General features: G+C 39.0%; 1 protein-coding gene across 2 annotated transcripts in view; it reads left to right on the top strand.

Annotated features, from left to right (window-relative positions):
- The first annotated feature begins 1,854 nt into the window (after positions 1–1,854).
- Positions 1,855–25,786, top strand: part of CCNB3 (cyclin B3) — a 61,806-nt gene continuing 37,874 nt past the window's right edge. For both annotated transcript variants that reach the window (XM_049643844.1, XM_049643845.1), the window contains exons 1-6: positions 1,855–2,019; positions 6,854–6,985; positions 9,355–9,441; positions 14,458–14,588; positions 20,817–23,733; positions 24,600–24,695. In XM_049643844.1, coding sequence (XP_049499801.1) covers positions 6,890–6,985; positions 9,355–9,441; positions 14,458–14,588; positions 20,817–23,733; positions 24,600–24,695 — 3,327 coding nt within the window. In that variant the 5' untranslated portion in view covers positions 1,855–2,019; positions 6,854–6,889. The remainder of the gene's footprint in view (positions 2,020–6,853; positions 6,986–9,354; positions 9,442–14,457; positions 14,589–20,816; positions 23,734–24,599; positions 24,696–25,786) is intronic.

The following is a 25,786-nucleotide window of genomic DNA, read 5'->3' on the forward strand; positions in this document are numbered from 1 at the left end:
TAGTGTAATAGTCTTTAAATAAGGACCTTGCATTCTTGAGTGAGGAGATAGGTTAAAAAATTACAAATAGTAGTACTTAGTCTAAAATAAATGTAAGGGGCTGGGATAGTATAAAGGAGTGGGAGGAGAATCCTACTTTAGATAACATGGTCAGGGGAGGCCTCTCTGAAGAGGGGGCATTTAAGTTGAGACTTGAAGCATCAGAAAAAAACAATTTAAAGAATGGAGGGAAGAATGTTCTAGGCAGTGGGAACATCATGTGCAAAGACCCTGAGAAGAGGGATTTTATTATATGCAAATTTTTGAAAGACATATATGGCTATCACGTAGTGAACAAGAAAGAGTGGTATGAGATGAGGTTAATGGTATAGGCAGGACCTTGTAGACCAGAGTAAGGAGTTTGGATTTTATGTTCTGTGGGAAACCACTAAAGCATGAGAGAAAGGGGATATAATTTTTCTTTTTAAAAACGAGTGGTCTTGTAATCTCTAATTCACATTAAAGGAGATCAATATTGTAAAGGGGGAGAGCAGCTTGGAGGCTCATGGCAGTGGTCCAAATGAGAGACCGTGGTGGCAGTGGAGATGAAAAGAAGTGGATGGATGTAAGGTACAGTTTTAAGGTAGAATCAATAGGACTTGCTGAAGGATTGGATGCGGGAAGGTAAGGTTATGGAAGAGAGTTTGAATCAAGGATGATACCCAGGTTTCTGGCTTGATTAACAGTTTTGACGTGGTACCATTTTTTGGAATGGACCCATTCCATTGGAATGGACCCATCAGAAGAAGGGTCAGGTTTGGTGAGTGTTGTGAACATGTTGAATTTGAGGTATCTATCAGACATCCAAGTACAGATGTGGAGTAGTCAGTTGGATTTATGAATCTGGAGTTCAGGGTCAGCTTTTAGATAATGTTTAAAGCCGTGGATCTGGATGAAATGAACTAGGAGATTAAAAAGAGAAGAAGGCCTGGGATCATGTGAATAATCCACCTTTAATGTAGAAGCTGTGAGATACTAAAAGGAGAATGGGCTGATAATAAAGGCAGGGATGTAGTTTAGTGGTATCTGCTGTATATGCAGGAAGTCCTGGATTTTATCTTTGGTATCTCCATTTACTCTTTGCATCCTTAGAGGATAGGGCAGGGCTATCAATTTTTCAAGTCTTTTGTCAATTACTCATCTATAGTTTTTCTAGCTCCTGGAACAAAGCAGGTGCTCAATAACGAATGAATGAATGAATGAATGAGTAAAATGATTAAGAATATCTGAGTTGTAATACCTGCTTTGCCACAATGTAGGTTTGTGACATTGAGCAGTTAGCAAGTTACAATTTTGTTATCTGTAAAATGGCAATAATAAAGGTAACTCTCTTTTTGGACAGGATTTAAAACAAAAATTTGTAGCAGTTAGCACAGAGCTCTTGGTAAATTAATGCTAACTACTATTAGCTCTCTGCACTTTGGGTGCTTATTCATAAAATAGGGGCAATAATTACTGCCCTTCCCTCACAAGGCCATTTGTGAAGCCAGCAGGAGTTAACATTTGACTCTACAAAGGGTTATTAGTATTAATGTTTTAGTTGGTCTGAATCTGCACTATGCAGCCACTCCCTCCCATCCTAGAAGCAGGATTGTTTAAAGGAAACGTCTCTTTAAAGAGCCCAGTACTCCGCTGGTCAGGCCTAACTAGTTCAACCAATTGTATTTGAAACCACGCCCCAATGCGAAGTCTATTAGCTGCAGAGTTCAATTTAAAAATACCCAGCCCCGCCTCTCCTGGCTGGGGGAGCACGCGTCCCAACTGTGCACGCTGATTGGCTCCTTCTGGCCAATCACCACTGCGCTTCCTTCTGGGGCTGTAATTTTCAAAATTCGCTACTGGGCGGATTGGAGCCGGCACAGTCCAGGTTGAGAAGGACACGGGTCGCTACAACACGGAGCTCCGTTCATTTCCCGGGCCTCTCCTGGTCTAGGAGTGCGTCCATGATCTTTCCTGTTCTGCCCTCAGTCTCGATGTGAGGTAGGCGCCTTTGGGCTTGTACTGTCCGCTCGAATGTCCGGCCCAGTCGCACGCGGGTTGATGCCTCAGCACCACTCCTGTTCCTGGTTAACACGCTTTCTTCTCTCGCCCGCAAGCGCGGCATCCTTGTCTTGAAACCTTTGTTTTGTTCTGATGTCAGCAGTCTGAGCGAAGTTGGCCAGGAGTGTGTTTTAGAGGATGAGATGGCAAAACGAGTGAGACTAGGTCCTAGCTTTTAGATAGAGTGACCAGTACTCTAGAGGCAGTACACATGCCTGAATCAGAGTACATTTACAGAACGTCTTTTCACAAGTGGAAGTGTGGAGGATTAGTTTCATTGACCCTTATTTAAATCAGAGAATGCTACTTGCAGGATGTCTTTTGAACTACAGGTGGTAGGATATGAAGGAGGATGGAAATGTGTGCTCTCTACCTTGTTCTCCCTTTGATCTCCACTGGCTGTCTTCTATCCCCTACTCCAACCGCTGCAGCTGGCTTTCCCACTGCTCTCCGCTTTGGTCCACTTAGGATCCTAGAATGTCAGAAGTCAAAGGACCCAGAACAGTGCTTCTTAAACTTTGAAGTGCATGCAACTCACCTAGGGATATTGTTAACTTGCACTTTCAGATTTGGTAGGTCTAGTTTGGGACCTGGGATTTTAAATTGCTAATAAGCTCGCAGGTGATGCTAATGTTGCTGGTCTGTTCAAACCATGGTGAATAGCTAGGAGGTTCTGGTCCCATTGCCTCATTCTTTTTTTTTTTTTTTTTTTTTTTTTTAGTTTTTTAAACCTTTATTTATTTATTTATTTATTTTTTTTATTTTTTTATTTTTTATTTTTTAATATATGAAATTTACTGTCAAATTGGTTTCCATACAACACCCAGTGCTCATCCCAAAAGGTGCCCTCCTCAATACCCATCACCCCCCTGCCCTCCCTCCCACCCTGCCCTCCCTCCCACCCCCCATCGACCCTCAATTTGTTCTCAGTTTTTAACAGTCTCTTATGCTTTGGCTCTCTCCCACTCTAACCTCTTTTTTTTTTTTTTTTTTCTTCCCCTCCCCCTTGGGTTTTTTTTTTTTTTTTCAGGATCCACATAAGAGTGAAACCATATGGTATCTGTCTTTCTCTGTATGGCTTATTTCACTTAGCATCACACTCTCCAGTTCCATCCATGTTGCTACAAAAGGCCATATTTCATTTTTTCTCATTGCCATGTAGTATTCCATTGTGTATATAAACCACAATTTCTTTATCCATTCATCCGTTGATGGACATTTAGGCTCTTTCCATAATTTGGCTATTGTTGAGAGTGCCGCTATAAACATTGGGGTACAGGTGCCCCTATGCATCAGTACTCCTGTATCCCTTGGATAAATTCCTAGCAGTGCTATTGCTGGGTCATAGGGTAGGTCTATTTTTAATTTTCTGAGGAACCTCCACACTGCTTTCCAGAGCGGCTGCACCAATTTGCATTCCCACCAACAGTGCAAGAGGGTTCCTGTTTCTCCACATCCTCTCCAGCATCTATAGTCTCCTGATTTCTTCATTTTGGCCACTCTGACTGGCGTGAGGTGGTATCTGAGTGTGGTTTTGATTTGTATTTCCCTGATAAGGAGCGACGTTGAACATCTTTTCATGTGCCTGTTGGCCATCCGGATGTCTTCTTTAGAGAAGTGTCTATTCATGTTTTCTGCCCATTTCTTCACTGGGTTATTTGTTTTTCGGGTGTGGAGTTTGGTGAGCTCTTTATACATTTTGGATACTAGCCCTTTGTCCGATATGTCATTTGCAAATATCTTTTCCCATTCCGTTGGTTGCCTTTTAGTTTTGTTGGTTGTTTCCTTTGCTGTGCAGAAGCTTTTTATCTTCATAAGGTCCCAGTAATTCACTTTTGCTTTTAATTCCCTTGCCTTTGGGGATGTGCCGAGTAAGAGATTGCTACGGCTGAGGTCAGAGAGGTCTTTTCCTGCTTTCTCCTCTAAGGTTTTGATGGTTTCCTGTCTCACATTCAGGTCCTTTATCCATTTTGAGTTTATTTTTGTGAATGGTGTGAGAAAGTGGTCTAGTTTCAGAACATTGCCTCATTTTTTAAGGTGGGGAGACAAGGCCTAAAGAAAAGAGACTTGCGTAGTGTCATCCAGCCAGCTAGGGGCAAGGTCAGAGTTCTACCCTAGGCATCCTTCACAGCCTGGTACTGCTTTCATGCACACCATGCTGCATTGTCTCCCCAGTGTCTTGCTGTCTATAACCTGCATTTATATATAAAATGAAGTTGCTGTTGTTTTCTATAGATTGTCTTGATCTACAGTTTTGGAGTCTAAGCATCTGGGTTTCTAAATGAGCCAATTTGCCCCTGTTTGGGTTTTATCATCAGCCCTGGGATGCTCAGGGGATCTCCAACACTTATCAGTGTGTATGTAGAGAATATGGAAAGTCTGGAAAGTGGAAAGGATTCTGATTTTCTTGTCCAAGCAAGGCTCCATTCTGTAGGTGGTAGAAGTCGAGAATGTTCTGCAGAATGTCCTTTAATGAAAGCTGTTTTTGGTGGTGCCAAGTCCCTACCCCCTCCTAATGGCAAAGAAATTACTTAAGTCAGTGTGTGTGTCCCCCAAAGCAAGTGATTAGTGTTCAGGAAAATGAAGGTGGTGTGTGATTATCATCTGAATAAACTTATTCTCTCAGGCTTAGTTACTCTGTGATGTAATCAACTGAAAGCTTTCTATCCTGTTGAATCCAGTCTATTTTTTTCTTTCCCCCTTGAAAGATAAAAGTTTCAGAACATGAATCTTTGGTCAGCCATTAAAAAAAATTGTATGAGGTGTGAATAATAATAATAGTGAGGTAAGTGGTTTTCAGACAGTGTGGTTAAGGGTGGGTGCACCCAATTTAGCTTTATTCCTGCTTGGCTGAATTTTGAGAGATGAGATAGAAAATAGGTTTGGATTTTGGGGGATGAAAAGGAAAATAAGATGCACCACTTACTTTGAGGGCTTACCATGTGTTAGGCTTTGCACATACAAATTTCCTTTTGAGCCATATGATGCTTCTACAAATAAATGGTGGTATTGCTCTATTGCAAGTGAGAAAATTAAGGCTCGAAGATGCTAAGTTGGCTGGTTTAAAAACCCAGTGGCTTCTTTAAAAAATCTGTAGGCTCATTCTGTCTCCTTACACTTCCACATTAAAGCCTTTTGCTTTGGACCAGGGACTGCTTTAGAGTGCTTTTGAGTATGATTGGAGAGACTTCATGGTATTTTAAAAAGAGCCCTAGAAAGAGCTGGGTGATCTATGCTGCTTAATAGTTTTGTCCTGGGTGGTAAGTTACTTAACACATCTGGGGCTCTACAGTGGAAAGAATTGTATCTGTACTGTGTACCCTTACTGCTTTGTTGTGAGACGAACTGAGGTAATAAATGCGGAGGCACATACTTGTACTGATTTTTCCTGACAAAATGTTTAATACTTCTCTATCCAAAGCAAAACCCAAATCAGCCTTTCTCCTTTCTTAAACCTTCTTCTCAAGCTGCAGTCTTTTCTGCTTCCCTTTCTTAGCAGCCTGGCCCTAGCCTAGTATTCGGCCCCTTTCTGACTCTTCCCCAATACACTCTTTGTATCCATGCTCCAGACAACTGGGAAGTCCCTGCACCTGCTGTGCTTGCCATGTGCAAGCCTCTGCCTGCGCTCAGGCTTTCTTTGCCTGCAAAGCTCCCCAGTCTGCTTGGGATCCCCTTTGTCACTTAAGTCTAGATCATATATAACTTCCTCTGTGAAGGCTTCTTCCACCCCTTTATCCCCCCTACAAGATTACTGACTTTCTATTATGTTGCTGTAGTACTTTGTATTTACTCTTATTAAATCATTGCCACATTTTTATGTTACTGTTAGAGCTGTGCATGTGAATACTTACAGGATAAGATGAATGATTTGTGTTTGTATCTCCATTGCCTGAAATACTAGGTACAGAGTGGCGGGTAAGTTTGTTGCATTGCCTTTAGGGTCTCTCTTAGAGGAGCCTATTATTTGTCAAATGCAGTTGAACTTGGAGATTGAATGTGGGTGAGGTTGGAAGGGCAGTTGCATCTGAGTGGGAAAGGTCTCTTGTATATCCAAAAACTGGTTCCTCCTGACAATGCATTTGCTTGTGAGTCACCTAAGTGTATCCCAACTATTGAGGACTCACAAAGAACTTTAAGGAATGTAGAATGGGGTCCACCACTGAGATGGGACAAAGATAGGACTCTCCCAAGGGCTGTAATGACAGTTAAATTTTTATGTCAAGTGATTTTTCAATAAGTTAGTTCCTTCTATCATTATCTCATCTTGAATTTTTTTCTTGCCAGGTGTCTGGAACTGGATTACAGTTTCTTCTGATGGAATGCAGTGTTTGAATACTTTGGCCTATCATGTATATGTGTGTATAGTATATTCTTGTGTCTTCTCTGTAGCATCATTATAATTGCTGTGCCAAGGCCCTGTGCCTTTTAAAGAACATTAACCCTTCCAACTGGCTTCCATACTATGTGATCTGTCATGTTCTTGATTGTTTTTAATGCAAAACATTCATGTGATTTGTTCCCAGTATTCCCAGGCCTAAACTAGGAGGTAGGCCATAGTTCCAGTGCCCACACAGGATGGCAGGCACTGTGCTGGGCTTTTAGACTGCCCAAGGTTAATTATGGTAAAACCAGTATTTGAACCCAGATTTGCCTACCTCAAAGTATGTTTTCTTCTAGAGATACTAGAGAGAGCTTGGGTATTCTCACAGGTTTTCAGAGAATGCTGTGATGTTTCTGGTGAATGATGTTTTAAAGAGTCGCTTTCTGCTTGCAGCCCTATCTTGGATAGACACTGCTGAATCTGTAAGAGATGCCACTGCCACTACCATCCCGAGGCTCTAAACCTGAGATGAAGAAATCTCAGTCCAGCAACGTTGTGCCCAGCGATCATGGCCAATATGGAAAGGTTAGAGCAAGCCGTCTCTCCCAACAGTGTCTCGAGTAGCTTCTTCCTGTGTTGGCTCAGGCCCTATCCCCACCCCTAATCTTTCTGAATATGTGTTGTTTAATCTGAGAAATTGGGAAGGCGTGGTAGCCCTTGTAGTTGAAGAAGACCAGCAAATTAGAACTTGGGTTCTAAGCATGAATTCTACTTTTCCATAAATGCATAGCTAAAATGAAGGACACCCTTCACAACCTTCAAAAGTAAACAGTACTGAGCTCTCATTAATGATCACATCTATACTCTTGGTTTCTGGGAGATGTTCAAAGCACCTTGCCAGGAGGCTGCTTGGTACCTCCTGGGGAGAATATGAAGATTAGATCAACAAATGGATTATCGTGCTTTTTACAGCTATTAAATTTGAATAATGCATCCATTTTGCTTTTGCTGTTTTGACCTTGTGGATAGTTTGACAGTGTCATTCCAACCCTGTGATGTTCTTTGTTCCTCATCATACATATTTTAATCAGAGTTTTACTAACACTGATGAATTGTCATTAAGGGAGTATTTCCTAGAGCAAACATCATTAGGCCAATTTAATTTCCTTGATTGGTTTTCTCGCAGTACAGATAAACATTTTCCAATCATTTTCATTTTTTGGTTTACTAAAATGATTTTCATGGAGGGGCTAAATGTTTTTTTTTCCTATGTATATTTGGTAAGAAGTATTTGATACATTGATCAGATTTTTGTCAATATTAGACATTAGAGCTCTGCCATAATGAGTTTTCTTTTGTGGTGGTTATTTTTCCAAATCCAACTTTCTTGGGGCACATTTTGTAAATCTACATTTTATTGAGTTCAGTTTCACTTGTGAATTTTATTTGGGGCTGATTGTTTCTACTGGTAATATTAAATGGGAATTGGGACAGTTTATTTCTTAGCTAATTTGTGAGATTTGTGTAACCACGAAATATTTTAGTTTTGCTAATTATTTCCACTAGGATTATTTATCAAGAACTAGATAAAAGACTAATAGTTTTCTGATTTCCAAGCTTAATCAATTAGAAAGCAGAAGTAATTCTTCTCTTTCAGGATTGCTTTGCTGTACTAGATGGGTCTATATTGTTTATCCAATTCTTTAAACTTCTGATCACTTATTGTGTCATGTACTAACTTTTCATGGCCTAGATGAGGAACAGAGCAAATAAATGGCACTACCCTAATGTTCTGCTTCCCATTATAACAGCTCTCTGATATAAGTAGGGCAGGGTTCTCATTTCATAAAGGAAATTTGAGACTTAGGAGACTTTTACCAAATAAAAATTGTTAGGGAGCAGAAGAGTCCTACGGTATAATTCATCCTAACCTCTAGCCCCATGGAGATGGCCTTATTCACATGGGAGTTGAGTAAGGCATGGTAAACAATAGCTAGAAAGAAAGCCACCTCTGCTCCAAAATATCCACCTCTCCTTCCTTCTACTAACCCTCATTCATATACACTAACAAATTAGAGGTTAATATGGATTATCAAACTCCTTTCTCAAAATACAAAATTTGGAGTGCTTGGTCTGCTCAGCTGGTAGGGTATCTGACTCTTGATCTCAGGGTTGTGAGTTTGAAACCCATGTTGAGTACAGAGATTACTTAAAAAATAACAAAATTAAATCATGAAAATGTATACTTAAAAAATTCAGAATTTTCTTTATGAGGCTTAAAATCATATTGGGCTATATTATTTAAAGATATGATTTATGTACACTTAAGTTTATACAGACTTTTTAAAACATGTATTTTCTTATTTGATCTTCAAATAAGGAAGTTTATCATTCCAGTTATACTGATAAGAAAACTGAGGCTGAGAGATTACATGAGTTGTCCAATGTCAATAGCTAGTAGAGAGGCGATCCTGGACCAGGATCTAGAGATAATGTGTTATTGTCTGTATTGGGAATGTCTTAAATACTTAACATAAGAGACACTTATTTGTTAAACTATTGAACTAATTTGCTTGAGAGCATCCATATTAAAGGAAAGACTGGGAGTAGCTGGGTGCTGGTGGTGATTGATAATCTTAGGTTGGATAACCGTAAAAATCAGAGAACTAAGAGGGAAAACTAGCTTTACTAAGCTATTTTACTCATTCTAAGAGTTACACTAAAGGTCATCATAATAGCCTTGTCCCTATCATCAGTGATTACCTCCTTCAGGGACTCTAAGCATCAGCGAGTGCCAAAATTTCATTTTGTGTAGTTCATTTTGTTGTAGTTTATTCTATATATCCTTGGTTGCTTGGAGATTCTGGAGCTTCCCCCTGAGCTCTAAAGATGATCCAAAGTCCCTGAAAAGTGTTCATGATTGATATACTTATTTGTCTCTTTTACTTTTTTAGAGAAGGGAGAATTACCAAGCAAAGATATCTTCATTTTCACCTAAGAGACCACGCAAAAAGAGATCAGCTTTTGAAGATCTCACCAACGTGAGTATGCTAGTTCAATCCTCTGCTGTGGTTTGCTAAGGCTTAGATAACCTCTTCCTTAAGGGACCTTTTTGGTTTGCCAGACCCTGACCTTCTCTAGAGTGTCGAGAGCCAATTTTATTTGGAATGGATGACCCAATTTCAGAAACTTCAGGAGCTCTTCTGTTGATGCATACCATCTGGATTAATTGGTTGAGCTGTCTGGAAGCAGCAGACAGTGATTATCAGATGTGAAATTGTAGATAAATATAAGAACTATGGGATCTTACATTTAGATAAAATCCAGAGGTGGCTCAGCTAGCTGCCTAGGCCTTGGAAGTAAGTATCTTGATGGAGTCATTGTCGTTCGGGGAAGTATTTATCAATTCAAATACTATGGGCAGTTAGTACAGTAGTTTTTTTCTGTTGTGTAGAACTGTTCTCAGCCGTAACATCTTTGGCTCCTGGCATTAAATTCCAGCAGCAGCCCATTCATAGTGACCACAAAAAAATGTGCCCCGATGTACGGAACCATTGAGGACTGCAGTTCCATGATCTATCTGGTCTTCAACTATGGAGATTGAGAAACTCAATTTTGATGAGAATTGTTGAGTTCACTTCCAAGTTACCTCCCTCCTGGTGTTATTAAGTTACCAGCAAAACCCAGAATTGATAATTAAGATGTTACTAATTGAATGTAGAATTGGGCCAAAGGTAATCTTTGGTCTTAGAAAATAATAACTGATGACAAGTGAGTGCTTACCATGTGCCAGGCACTAGTCTAAGCACTTTTTCCAGTATCAACTCACTTAATCCTCATTTATTTCTATGAGGTAGATACCATAATTATGTATGCAGATTAGGATTTGCCCAATGTTGCTTTTGAAGCCTGTTTTATCTAGGATACAGAGAACCCTGCCCTCCATAATAGAGTGTCCTTCTGTGACTACCAGAATACATCTACTAGACAATATTTTACTCCCTTGAGCAAGATTGGATAAGTATTGGCAAAGTTCTCTCTTTTGGATCTCTCCTCTTTAGGTATTATGTGACCACCTTTGTACTAGTATAGTCTTTTTCCCATGCAGATTGCAACATATATAATTAGGTTATGGCTTTCTGAATAATTTCAGATTGACTGTTGATTGGTTGAAAGAGACCCTTCCCACACAGACCTATAGGGTTAGATTTGTTTCCTGACTTATTTAGCCATGGATCTAGAAACTTAGCTGAAATAAGATAGCTACACAAATAGGAAGCGGATGCAGCCCATGTTAGTGTGGCTTCTCTTGACCCCCAGAGTCTCTGATGGGAGAGCAATTATGACACTGTGCAAAGCAAGGTCTCACAGCATATGGGAAAATTTCTGGCTGTGTGTAAGTCGTTTTTTTTTCCCTCCATGAAGTTTATACTGCAATTCATAAAGAACAAACACAAATAAATAGAAAAGAAATCATGCAGAATCCTTCTGGTTCTCCAACTGAATGCACTATCTATTAGGCCACATCCTTATATAGGGTTGGAGTGGGAGAAGCAAGGCATCTCTCAGCAGTAGCTCTACCCCTAGCTTTCCAGAAACTCAGAAACCAGAATTCCCCTTTGCATATAAGTTCTGAAGATTCAATTTGGTCCCCCTGAATAGTCTTTGGTACTTGCCAGAGAAAGTTCCATCATTACAATGTGCCTAAATCATTCCTATGTCTGAGCTCATCTATTTGAGGGGTGAGGGCTCCTTTCTCTCAGAATTTTGGGGATTCCCTATATGATTATTTGCTTCTTTCTGTCTGTATTACTAAGTCTCCATGTCCACACATCTATCTTTTCCTCAGCATTCACCAGTGAGGTCCTGGCCTGCCAAAGGAATCTATCTGTTGTAATTAATCTGCTGTATTTTTCTTTTCCTCTTTATCATTCAAGCATGGGAAGGACTTTTGATATGTAAGAACTGATCCTAAGCTAGTAGACAAGGAGATAGGGTCTGTATCCACATTTACCTAAATGATTTTGTGTCAGTAGGACACAATTTTCGTATTTTTTTTTAATGAAACAATTGTAAGGAAGTGCAGATTAAGGTCCCCTTGAGCTGAAATCTGAGAATATTAGTGCTTTTAACTTTCACATATGGCAAGTAGAGAGTTTCACCCTAAGTGTTGGGGTCTCCACCTCTCTTCTGCCAAGAATACATTTCTTTTCCAATACTGAATCTCGGTTGCACATATAGGGAGTTTGTAAAACTTTAGGTAAGAAGTTAAAATGAAAATAGTGCCAAGCTATTTGAGGAGCAGAGTTGGATGACTTGGGGACCTAGGAAAGAATTCCCTATTGAATTGTGGTTGCTTATTATGATCTGATGATACAAAGGCATATTTTTTAATATTTCATTTGGAAATAAGTTCAAGTTTACAAAAAGTTGCAAAAATACAAAGTAGTACAAATAATATACATATACCCTTCACCTGGTTTAACCTATAGTTAACATTTTATCCCATTTGCTTATATACATCATGGTCCTTTACCCCTAAGTACTTTAGTATATAGTTCCTCAGAGAAATTGTATTGTATAACCACAGTACTATTAACAACTTTATAGATTTACATTGATATATTTTTATGTCACCTATTATCCATATTCCAATTTTTTCAGTTGACCTTATAAGGTCAATGTTATAAGTATTTTTACCCTCCTGTAAAAGATCCAGTGTAGTATCATTTACTTGTTGTGTCTCTAGCTGTTTTTAATCTGGAACATTTCCATAGCCTTTCTTTGTTTTTCATCGACATTTTTTGAAGAATACAGTCCCACCTAGACACCTTTTTAAAAATAGAACATTCCTCATTTTGTGTTTGTCTGATGCTTCTATGTGACTAGATTGATATTATACATACTTGGCTGGGGTACTGTGTAGGTGATGTTCTGTCCTTAGGATATCACATCTGGAGGCATATGATGTCCATCTGTCCCTCACTGGTGATAGTCAAGATGTTGTCTGGGGAAATTTATTTAACATGGGGCTTTGGGGAGCTCCAGTCAAGATGTTGTCTGGCTTCCCACTGTGTAATTACTATTTATAATTTTTCCTCTTGCAACTAATATGTGGTCTGTGGGACACACTCTTAAGAGCCTGCAAATAATCTGCTCTACATAAAAATTTTCCCCTAGATTTAACATCCATTGATGATTTTTGTCTAAACCAAATCTTTATGATGATTTTTCCAGCTATAGCACTCACTTCACATTTACCAGTCTGCCCTTGGTATTCTATTAAAGTGTGAGCCTTCTCTCCTTCCCTGTTTATTTATTATTAGTGTGGACTTATAAATTCCCATTTTTTCAGTGGTTTATTGTTCGTTATTGTACTTAATTATTTTGGTGCTCAAATTGTCCCAGATTTGGCCAGTAGAGTTCCCCTCAATCTGACTGCTGTGTCTTTGTGACATATTCTCATAAATTTTTAAAAAATTTTCTTAATGTTTATGTTTGAGAGAGAGAATGAGAATGAGTGGGGGAGGGGCAGAGAGAGAGGGGGAGAGAGAGAGAGAATACCAAGTAGGCTTCATGCTGCCAGCACAGAGCCCAATGCAAGGCTCAAACTCACAAACCATGAGATCATGGCCTGAGCTCAAATCAAGAGTTAGATGATTAACTGACTGAGCCATCCAGGCACCCCATCTCAGAAATTTTTTGAGCCTCTTCTTTCCACCATAGCAAGATGTTCTAGGTTCCTCTTGCATCTGTTTTTTCTCAGCCCTGGAGTCAACCATTTCTCCAAAGAACTCTGGTTCCTTTTAGTGGGGAATGGTATTAGAGACCAAGATCTCAGTGCTAAGTGTGCTACTGGAGCACCTACTTTTTCTGCCCTTTCAGCAGACAGAACTAGGAAATATCTGCATATGCCTATGCATGCACACATATGTGTACTTAAACATACATATACATATATCTGTATACACAGATGCACACACATGTATACATATACCTATATACTCAGATGTATATACATACACCTATTTAAGAAATCATGGATTTGGACAGTTCCTATTCCAATACACAGGGATTTTTCAGGGATTTTTCTTGCATTCCCTAATCCATATTTGTATTTTCTTTCTCCTACAGTGAGAACTCTTGTAACCAAGGACATCAACACATTTACTCAATACTATAACCCATCTAAAAGGGTTTCAAAATTACTTCATTCATACCACCATAATAAACCTGTTAAAAATAGTTCCAGCTTTATTTGCAATGTTCTTTGCCACCCCACAAACCCATCCTGACTGAAGATGTGTATCTTAAGGGTATATAGTCTAATTCTGTGTTTATTTGGATTAGTTGTTGTATTTTCTTCTGTTTTCTTTTTTCTTTTTCCCTTAATGTGGTTATGGCATTTATTTGGAATACAATTATGTTCAGTTTGTTTCATTTTAAAGGCACAACTTTTAAATTTATTTTTACTGAAAATATTCACAGTCTCATGATCTCTTTTGTTTAATACAATTAGTCATGATTAGAGTTTATGGTAGAGCTCCCCAAAGCCCCATGTTAAATAAATTTCCCCTCAATGAGATGGGATAGATGTATTGCAGGTAGTGATGTGGCAGAGGTCTACCTGAAAAGCTAGTTGATTTTGGTATACCCAGGCAGCCAAGCCAGTTATATTACCTTTTTCTCCCTCTGAATATCTTATAGAGTCAAAGTGGAATGTGAGATTAACAAAACATCTTTCTGGGAATTTGCCAGCCAGTATACCTGACATGGAGATTAGAACTACATTTTTTTTGTATCTTGGAATCATTTAAGGCTGCTATTTAGCTAATATTTAGCAGTACTATTGTACTGCTAGCTTCTGCTGTGATTAGTTGGCACCAGTACCACACTGGTTGTGAGATGTTTCTATTATTACTCTTGGGAATACCCAAACAAGGTGGGGATGTGAGTCAAAATTTTCCTATAAGAGCTACCTATTAGATAATTTGTGGTTCTCTAGATTTCCTTGCTTCCTTCTTCCCCTGCCCACCCCCACCTCATTTTTTTCACAGGCTTCTCAAATTCAACCTGCCCAGATCAAGAAAGAAGCCAGTAAGGAGTTTGTTAAAGATGTTTCCAAGAAGATAAAAGGGAACACACCTGCTCTTGGGTTGACCAAAAACAATGAGATGGACATGGAAAGGTGAGTAAGAAGTGACTCTGATGGCATTGTTTTAGATGGTAAAGGAGAGTATGTGACATCATTTGACCTCCTTTTGTCCCCCATTGAGACATGTTTAGTGTGCCACAGTGGTGATTATACATTAACCCCTGGGTGCTGAGGTAGGCCCAGCTGTGGTTGCTGAAGTGTTATAGGCCTCTTCTCTCCTTCCGTGGTGTGTGCGTATTGAAAGAGCTGTTGTCATTGGGAAGTTTGCCAAAAGATCTTGGGCTCATCTTTTCTCTCTTTTAGTAATTCAGTCCCTGTTTGAGCTAGTCTATTATTGAGAATATGGTGGCAACTTTTCAGGGGATACTCAGCCGCTGGTTGATAGTTTGCCAATCTGCTTATCTCATTAGAAGCTTTTGGGAGAGGCTTGTTCCTTGTTACTGGAGAGAAATTGCTCTCTCTCTAGGCCCAAAACATTTGTATTCCAGATGTTACAGGGAACTGTTCATAGGTTTTGCAAGTAGGTATGAGTATTCTTATTTGGGTTAGAAAAAGGATTTACCCCTAGAAAAACTTTTATTAGAAGAAGAGTTAGAAAGTGGAGTGAGGCCTTTTTATAACCTCTCCTCATCCCAGTGGGAATTACTTTCAGGAAAGAAGAGAATAAATTAGCTGAACAGATACAGCAGGCCTAAGCATGAGTTCCAAAGGGCAAGAGAAAAAGCTTGGGTAACTCTAGACAATTAACATGTTAGGTCCATGCGTCACTTTTTCTAATTACCTAGCAGAAAGAAATCAAACCAGATTAGTATTTATCCCTACTTAGTTTCTTGCTGAAATGAATTCCTGGGATTTCTATGTGTATTTTGACTTTAATTCCCTGCATTATTTTCTCCTGAATTTCTTTTATAATTCTAACTTTAGCAGAGAAATCCTGACAAAATACCGTAAACATTCTTGCCTTCACTTAGGATTCAGTGGAATGGACCTTAATAATAGCACTAGAGCTAGTAGCTGACATTTATTGAGAGCTCACTATAATCACATTTTATTCTAAGTGAGGTTTTTTTTTTTTGCTAACTTCTATATTGAGATATAATTTACATACTATACAGTTCACCCATTTAATGTATATGGTTCAAAAGCTTTCAGTATATTTGAAATTATGCAGCCATCACTGCAGTGAATTTTAGAACATTTTAATCAATCCAAAAAAAACACCCCAAAACCCTGTATCTTTAGCTGTCACCTCTCAGTTCCCCCATCCTCCCCAGATCTAGGTAATCACTAATCTACTTTCCATTTCCATAGATTTGTTTATTCTGGAAATTTTGTATAAATGGAATTATACAACGTGTGGTATTATGTGTCTACCTTTTTTCATTTAGCATAGTGTTTTCAAGGTTTATCCATGTTGTTTCGGGTGTCAGTACTTCATTCCTTTTATGGACCAGCAATATTCCATTGTATGAATATACTGTACTTTTCTTATCCATTCTTCAGTTGATGGGCATTGGGTTGCTTTGACCTTTTGGTTATTGTGAATAGTGTGGTTATGAGCATTTGTATACAAGTTTTTGTTTGAACACCTATTTTCAGTTATTTTGTGTATATACCTAGGAATGTAATTGTTGGGTCATATGGTAATTCTATGGTGAACTCAGTGAGGAACTGCCAAACTGTATTCCATTGTGGTTGCATTAGTTTACATTCCTACCAGCACTGTATGAGGGTTTCCAATTTTCCACATCTTTGCCAACCCTTACTATTTTTTTTAATTATGGCTGTCCTGGTAGGTGTGAAGTGATACCTCACTGTGGTTTAGATTTGCATTTTTCTGATGATGATTGATGTTGAGCATCTTTCATGTACTTATTGGCCACTTGTATACTTTTTTGGAGGCTTGTCTATTCAGATCCTCTGCCCATTTATTTTTTTTAGATTTTTTTAATGTTTATTTTTGAGAGAGAGACACACACACAGAGCACGAGTGGGGGAGGGGCAGAGAGTGAGGGAGACACAGAATCTGAAGCAGGCTCCAGGCTCTGAGCTGACAGCACAGAGCCCGATGTGGGACTCGAACCCATGAACCATGAAATCATGACATGAACTGAAATCGGATACTTAACCGACTGAGCCATACAGGTGCCCCTGATTCTTTGCCCATTAAAAAAAAATTGGTTGTTGAGCTTTTCGTTATTGAGTTGTAAGAGTTCTTTATATTTTCTAGATGCAAGTCCCTGATGAGATACGTAATTTACAAATATTTTCATTTATTCTATGGGTTGTCTTTTTACTTTCTTGTTCATATCCTTTGATGCACAAAAATTTTTAATTTTGATGAAGTCCAGTTTATTTTCTCCTTTGTTACTTATGCTTTTGGTGTCCTATCTAAGAGCTCATTGCCAAATCTGAGGTTACAAAGATTTAAGATTATCTTTTCAGAGTTTTCAAGCTTTAGCTCTTAGGATTTTTATTCCTTTTTGAGTTAATTTTTGTTGGTAGTGTATGTTAGGGATCTAACTTTATTTTTTTGCATGTGGATGTCCAGTTGTCCCAGCACTGTTTGTTAAAAAGACTACTCTTTCTTCACCTAATTATCTTGGCATCCTTGTCAAAAATCAAATGACTGTAAATATTAGTGTTTATTTCTGAACTCTGTTTTATTCCATCGATCTACATGTCTATCATTATGCCAGTATCACACTGTCTTGATTCTTGTTGTTCTGTAGTACGTTTTGAAATTGGGAAGTGTGATTCCTCTAACTTTGTTCTTCTTTTTCAAGATTGTTTTATTATTCTGGGTTCCTTGCAATTACTTATAAATTTTAGAATCAGCTTGTCCATTTCCACTAATAAGCCAGCTGGGATTCTAATAGAAGTTGCCTTGAACTTGTAAATCAATTTGGGGAGTATTACCATCTTAATAATACTAAGTCCTCCAACCCACAAACGTGGGATGTGTTTTCACTTATTTAGATCTTTAATTTCTTTCAACATTTTTGTAGTTTTCAGAGTATAAGTTTTGTACTTCTTTTGTTAAATTTATTTGTAAGCATTTTATTCTTCTTGACATTATTGCAAATAGAATTATTTTCCTAATTTCATTTTCATATTGTTCATTGCAAGGATATAGATATATGTATGATTTTGGTATATTGATCTTGTATCATGGAACCTTGCTGAACTTATATATTAGTTCTAATAGTTTTTATGTGGATTCCTAGGATTTTCTCTGTATAAATCATGTCATCTGCTAATATAGTTTTACTTCTTCCTTTCCAATCTGGTTGCCTTTTATTTTCTTGCCCTGACTAGGACCTCTAGTACTTTGTTGAATAGAAATGTCAATAGTGGACATTCTTGTCTTCTAATAATTGGGTGACCAACTTATTCTGGTTTTCATAGGATTTGCCCAATTTTAATACTGAAAGTCTTGCATCCCAGGAACCCTCTCAGTCACAAAGACCATTGTTCACTCTATCAAGAAAGCCTACTCTGATCACCCCTACTCTGATCACCCTACTCTGATCTACGATATCGTAGATACTCAATATTTATTTCCCATGCCAATGTTTCTTAAGAAATGGACTTGGAGAGGCAGATAAGAGCCAGGTCACCAGGACCTTGCAGATCATGGCAAAGAGTTTGGAATTTATTCAGAGAATAGAGGGGTTTAGTCCTAAAGTGTCAGCAGTGCTATATGAGTTATCTACTGCTACCTGACCAATCCCCCATCCCCTAAAGAAGAGTTGGATATCCTTGTCTTTTGCTTGATCTTAAGGGGAAAGCATCAGTCTCTCACCATTAAGTCTGATGTTAGCTTTGGGTTTTTCGTAGATGCCCTTTATCAAGTTGAGGAATCTCCTTTATATTCCTAGTCTGTTCAGTACTTTTATCATGAAAGGGTGTTGTATTTTGTCAAATGATTTTTCTGGATCTATTGAGATTATCATGTGGCTTTTGTTTTTTATTCTGTTAATATGGCTTAATCCATGAATTGATTTCTGGATGTTAAACTAATATTGCACTCCTGGGACAAATCCGATTTGGTGTATAATCCTTTTACGTGTTGCTGGATTTAGTTTGCTAGTATTTTGTGGATGTTTTTGCACCTATATTTATAAGAGATATCAGACTATACTTTTCTTGAGATGTCTTTGTTTTTGGTATCAGAGTAATATTAGCTTCCTAGAATGAGTTGGGAACTGTTCTCATATCTTCTATTTCTTGGGGTTGTTCATGAAGAACTGGTATTCTTCTTTAGATGTTTGGTAGAATTCACCAGTGAAACCATCTGGGTCTGGACTTTACTTTGTGGGTAGTTTTCAATTATTAATTCAGTGTTTTTTTTAAAAAAATTTTAATGTTTTATTCTTGAGAGAAATAGAGAGAGAGTGAGCGAGCGAGCATGAGCCAGGGAAGTGAGAGAGTGAGAGAGGGACACAGAATCCGAAGCAGGCTCCAGGCTCTGAGCTGTCAGCACAGAGCCCCATGCGGGGCTCAAAATCACAAACCATGAGATCATGACCTGAGACAAAGTTGGACACTTAACTGACTGAGCCACCCAGGCACCCCTATTAATTCAGTGTTTTTACTTGTTATAGGTCTATTCATACTTCCTATTTTCTTTTTAAGCCAGTTTTGCTGGTTTGTGTCTTCTTAGGAATTTGTCCATTTCATCTAAACTACCTGATTTGTTGGCATACAGTTGTTTCAAACAGTTTTTTGTTTTACATGTTTTTATTGCATATTAAGTAGATCTTCACAGCAACCCTACAAAGGAGGTAATATGATTCTCATGGTATGGGTTAAAAAAGTGAAGCACAGACAATCAGCTTGCCCAAGGTCACCCAGCTAGTAAGTGGAGGAGCCAGGATTTGAATTCAGGCAGTCTAGCCAGAATGCATACTTTTAATCATAACTAGATTATCTGAAGACTACATTTAAAAATTCTCATCAGGAGGGACCTGGAATCTATCTGGCCATGTGGAACCTCTCAAAACACTTTCTTTTTTAAAACAATATAGTGGTTTTTAAATTATAAGCATAGAGTTGTACAGCCATCACCACTATCTAATTTTAGAACTTTTCAACACCCCCACCCCAAAGAAACTTGAACCCATTAGCAGTCCCTTTCCTTTGCCAGTTCCCCTTTCTAGTCTCCTCTCTACCCCTTTCCAGCCATAGTCAACCGCAAATATGCTTTCTTTTATGGATATACCTCTATGGGTATGTCTATTCTGGACATTTCATATAAGTGGAATCATATGGTACCTAGTCTTTTGGAGAGACTTATTTTTGTTCAGATTGATGATTGCATTCTGCAATTCTCTTTTATTCTGATTTCGAGTCTTCCAGTGATTTGGTCATGAAATCCTGTTTAGAACAAAGTTTTGAGTCTGACACTTGTGAACAAATGTCTATTTTGGTTTTTTTATTATCTCCACTGGGAAAGTATCTCATGAATAGCCTAGGTTGAAGGGGATGTGGTTAAATACCACCAATGTTAGTTAATGGACATTTGGGCTCTTTCCATAATTTGGCTATTGTTGATAGTGCTTCTGTAAAAATTGGGGTGCATTTGCCCCTGTGAATCAGCATTTTTGTATCCTTTGGATAAATTCCTAGTAGTACAATCACTGGCTTCTGCTCCTGAAGTGAAGACAACACTGTATGTTAACTAACTTGAAAAAAATTAATAAAAACATAATGTAAAATAAAATATTCTGTAGTTCAAACTTAAAAAAAAAGACACCACCAATATTAAGTGCCAGCCCACCTTTCTCTTATAAGCCTTCATAAACCTCTCATAAGCTTCTCTCTTATAATTCTCTCATAAGCCTTCAAACAATATTAATTTCAGCCTGCATTTTGCCAGATGCCTGATGCTGATAGACAAAAATAAATGCAGCTAGTGAGGGAGACTGATACTATATAGCATATAACTCGTACAATGTGGTAGTATTATAATAAAGGCTTTGTATATAAATAAAGTAAATAAGTCATATATAGGAAAACATAACATGGATTTTCGGAGAAATTTTTCAGAAAAGTGTGAGAACCTAGGCCATAGAACTATACAATATGCTACCTAGTTGGTTCAGTATGGTACCCATTGATTTTTACCTTTTAATCTGTCTCTTGATGTTGAAGCCCTTTCCCCTTCTATACCTTTTGTAACTGCAGCAACAAAATGAGATGGTAGGTGAAGATTCTAGGAACTACATTCTTCTTACCCAGACATTGTGTCTTTTACAGTTATAAGCTGGAACCTTTGCCAGTAGTGGTCTCTACTACCTTGGTACCAAATGTGGAGATATCGACCATCTCCAAAACAACCACTACTGAAGAGGCATCATTTTTCAAAAAGCAAATAATTTTAGAAGAGGAACCCAGTACTGAGGACACAACCCTCATCAAGAGGTCATTATCTTTAAAGAAGTCCACAAATCAGGGGGAGGTATCCCTCATGAAGAAGCCACCGTCTTTACAGGAGGAGGCTGATAGTAGTGATGAATTTGCTGTAGAGCTAATGAATTTTGGGAAGAAGAATAAAACTGAGGAGGAAGCCATCACCAAAGGAACATTATCCTTAAAGAAGATGTGCATATATCAGGGGGACTTGGTTTTGCAGGACATCAGTGTTGAAGAGGATTCCTTCTTTATGGAGCCAATGAACTTTAGAAAGAAGCCTAGAACAGAGGAGGCAACCCCCACCAAGAAGGTGATATCTTCAAGGAAGAAGAAGTATACCACTCAGGGGAAGATATCCCATATGAAGAAACCACTAGTATTGCAGGAGACCAACTCTGAAGAGGAGTCACTCATTAAGGAGACACTGGCTTTCAAGAAGAAACCTGTCAAGGAGGCATTCCTCACCTTGAGGCCATTATCTTTAAAGAAGAAGTGTACTACTTTGGGGAAGATGACTCACTCGAAAAAGCCACTAGAATTGCAGAAGGCCACCTCTGGAGAGAAGGCACTCATTAAGGAGCCATTGTATTTTAAAGAGAAACCTACCAGTAGGGAGGAGTCTCTCTTCCAGGAGCCCTTTGTATTGCAAGAGAAGCACACCACTGATGAGAAGGAGGTCCTCTTGAAAAAGCCACAAGCATTGCAGGAGAAAAAAGACAGTAAGGATACACTTCTTATGGAGCCAATGTCTCTTAGGAAGAAACATACTACTGAGGAGGCAAACTCCACTAAGAAGCCATTACCTGTAAAGAAGTGCACCATTCAGAGGAAGATGTACCACTTGAGGAAGCCACTAAAATCGCAAAAGACCACCTCTGGAGAAAAGTCATTTATTAAAGAGCCACTGTCTTTCAAGAAGAAGCCTACCACTGATAAGTCCCTTTTCCAAGACCCGTCCATGTTGCAAGAGAAGCACACCTCTCAGGAGGAGATGTCCCTCTTGAAGAAGCCATTGACCTTGCAAAAGACTCCAACTGAGGAGGAATCACTTTTAAAGGAGACTTTGGCTTTTAGGAAGAAATGTACCATCAAGGAGGCAACCCCCACCAAGAAGCTATTTTCTTTAAAGAAGAAAAAATGTACTACTCAGGTTAAGATGTCCTGCTTGAAGAAGCCACTAGTATTGCAGACCACCTCTGGAGAGAAGTCACTGATTAAGGAGCCATTGCCCTTTAAAAAGAAGCCTACCACTGAGGAGGAGTCTCCCTTCAAGGAATCCTCTGTCTTGCAAGAGAAGCACACCACTCAGGGGGAGGTGGCTCTCTTGAAGAAGCCATGGTCATTGCAGGAGAATATCGATGGTGAAGATGAATTTCTTATGCAACCAGTTTCCTTTAGGAAGAAACATAGCATAAATGAGGCAGTCTCCACCAAGGAGCCTTTATCTTTAAAGAAGAAAAAGTGTGCCACTCATATAACGATGTCCATGTGCAAAGAACTGTTGGACTTGCCGAATATGATTGGCAAAGATAAAGATTCCTTCTGTATGAGGCCAGTGTCATTTAGGAATAAGTCTTCAACTGAGGAGGCAGTCCTTACCAAGACACCTTTATCTTTAAAGAAAAAGCAAATCACTCAGGGGAAGGTGTTCCTCTTAAAGAAGCCACTGGTCTCAGAGAATACCACCTCTGAAGAAGAGTCATCCTTTAAGAATCTATTGACCTTTCATAGAAAGTCTATAACTGAAGAGGAGTTCCTCTTCCAGGATCCATCTGCACTGAAAGAGAAGCACACCACTCTGCAGGAGGTGTCGCTCTCAACTAAGCCATTGGCCTTGGCAGAAAAGACCACCACTGAAGAAGAATCCTATATTAATGAACCATTGGCCTTAGAGGAGAAGCCTACAACTGAGGGGGGATTCCTCTCTCAGGATCCATTTTCACTGCATGTTAAACCTACCAACAAAGATGAGTCCCTCTTCTGGAAGGCTTTGGGCTTGCAGAAGAAGACTGATACCAAAGATTACTCTTTGAAGAAGCTGTTTGCTTTGCAGGAGAAAAGCACTACTGAAGAGGCATCCCTTTTAAATAAAACATTGGTTCTGAAGAAGGAGCTCTCTACTGAGGTGGCAACAATAAGCATTGAGAAGCAATTATCTTTAAAGAAGAAACTCACTGCTCAGGGGGAGGTGTTCCTCTTGAAGAAGGAGTTGGCCTTGCAAGAGAATATCACCAAAGAAGAATCCCTTATTAAGCATCCACTGGATTTTCAGGAGCCCAGAATTGAGGAGACCATCCTAAGGGAGTCCTTGGCCTTGCAGGATAATCCCACAATTGAGGAAGAAGCTACCCTGAGGGAGCCCTCGGCCTTGCAGGAGAAGCCCAGCATTGAGAAGAAGACCATCCTAAGGGAGTCCTTGGCCATACAGGAGAAGCCTACTCTCAATGAGACATTCCATTTCAAGGATATATGTGCCTTGAATGAGAAATCCACCACTGATAAGGAGTTGTCCCTGAAGGAGCCACTGGCCTTGCAAGAGAATCCCATCCACAAGGAAGACACCTTTCTTGAAGATTTCTTGATCCTCCAAGTTGAAACCAGCTCACATGTGTCCAGCACTGCCCCCGAATCCAGAATAGGCATGTCCAGCAATGCTACCATGTCCAGTGTGGGCAAGTTCAGTACTACAAACAAGTCCAGTGCTTGTCAATCCAGTTCTAATAGACCTTTCTCACCTTGGAGCAAGAGTTCACAGAAGGAGGTATTGTGTTCTCTTCCTTCTTAAATTAGATAATGTGTTCTTTGTTATCCTGTAGGTGGCTGTCAGTAAAGAGATTTTTTTTGCCTTCCTAAGCAATTGATCTGTATATAGTAAGCTATAGTAAATAAAGTTAGCCTTGTGGGATCTCTTGACTTTCCAACTGACATAGAAATACACCCAAACAGAAAGTATTTATTCCAAGAATACCCACAAGGATCTGGAATGTATGTGTGTGTGTATGTATAAAATTGGTCTTTACAGTAGTGGTTAGCCAATTTCCTTCAGGAAATTGCCTTTCTTAGTAATTGCAATCTGCATTTGTAGTGGGCTCCAGTCAAAGATGGGTAAAGTCCACAGAGGTATTTCCCAAGGAAAATGGTATTTAAGTTGTAAATTGGAAGGATGAAGGGATGAGATTTGGCAAGCAGGAGGAGAAATACCTTTCTTGTAGGCAAAACAACCTGGGTAAATGTGTAGATGGGAGGAAAAGGCTACCAAGAAAATGAATTGGGTTAGATCAAAGCATTGGGACAAAACAAGTGACCTAAGAAGACAGGCAACATAAGTTGAAATAGTAAAATAAAAGTGTTTTTCTTGGAGAGTCTTGAACTTACCATTTTATAAAAATGGTGTCTATTTGCTAGGGCAGAGCAGACATGTACAAGGAGGACTAAACATTTCTTGGTCAGTTAGCAGTATGAGTATTGAAGGACCAAGCAGTGCTCTGTTATGGCCCAGGATATATAAGGCTTTAGGAAACTTAGCAGAAGACAGTGGGAAGAAAGGAGTGTATCATTTATGTGTATGTGCTAAGCCTTCCTTGGAATCTTTCTCTCCCTAATGTCTTTTTGGTGATTTCCAAGCAGATGACCCCATTGGAGGATATTGACAAGAACCATAATGATCCATTTTTCAACTCAATATATGCCAAGGATATCTTCAGTTACATGAAGGAGAGAGAGGTATGTAGGTGGCTGTTGGAGAAGAATGATTTCTAGGTCTCATTTTCTCATCACTCCATCCTTAAAATGCAAGTTGAAGGGGAAGTAATGATGATTAAAATAACAACAACAGCAACTGACATTTACTAGTAATTTATTATAAGTTAGACATTATGCTAAGGGATTTATACACATTATCTTGTTTAATTGTCCCAGTAACTCCATGATAGTAGGTATTATTACCCCCTTTTTGTAGATTGTAGAAACTGCTCAGAATCACATAACTAGTATATGGTAGAGCTGGGATATGGGCTAAAGTCTGATTACTTTGAAGACCATAAGCCTGCACCTGTAATTGTTGAGGAGACAGTCTCAGACACAGAAATAGTAGTCTCTTTCTGGGCGGCTGCTCTTAGCAATCTTTTCCCTTCTCTATCCAAGTTTCTGGCATCATATGTAAAATCACTCTCCAGCCTGGTGAAGTTTTCTTCCTCCTTTGAAATCTGCCAGTCTCCTTGACCACTAAAATTCATTGATTTCCCAATTTTCTTCTCTCTCTCTCTCAATGGAACAGATGGGGCCAAGATTATCTACCAACCAGCTAACAATTTTAGCAGGCCATACATAAAAGGGAGGATGAATATCTTGTCTTTTCTCTAGAGACGTAATGTTTGATTAACTGACTCCAGATCCTTCACTTTTTCTAGTATATCTTGGAGGAAGTAAGAGATAACTTTGTTATACTACAAGTGTGGGCCTTAGCTCAGCACTGTCAGTTTCACTTGGGATCTTGTTAGAAATGCAGAAACCTAGCCCCACCCCAGACCTTCTAAATTGGCATGGGAATTTTAAAGATCCCAAATGGTACACATGTTAAAGTTTGAGAAGCACTGCTCTACATAGTGTGGGATTGTGCATTGGATTGAATTGCAAAGAAGGGGCAAAACCTCTTTGGTATTTTTCTATAGTCATAGGCCTATTCCTGCCCATATTCCATATACATCCTGGACTCCTCATTGTCCACCCTGACACTTGAATATAATGTGCATCCATTTCCCAAGGATAACTAGAACTCATCTGGAAAAAGATACTTTGATCTTCCCCTATCTGAT

Source organism: Panthera uncia, chromosome X (genome assembly GCF_023721935.1).
Source record: "Panthera uncia isolate 11264 chromosome X, Puncia_PCG_1.0, whole genome shotgun sequence".
Taxonomy (NCBI): Eukaryota; Metazoa; Chordata; class Mammalia; order Carnivora; family Felidae; genus Panthera; species Panthera uncia.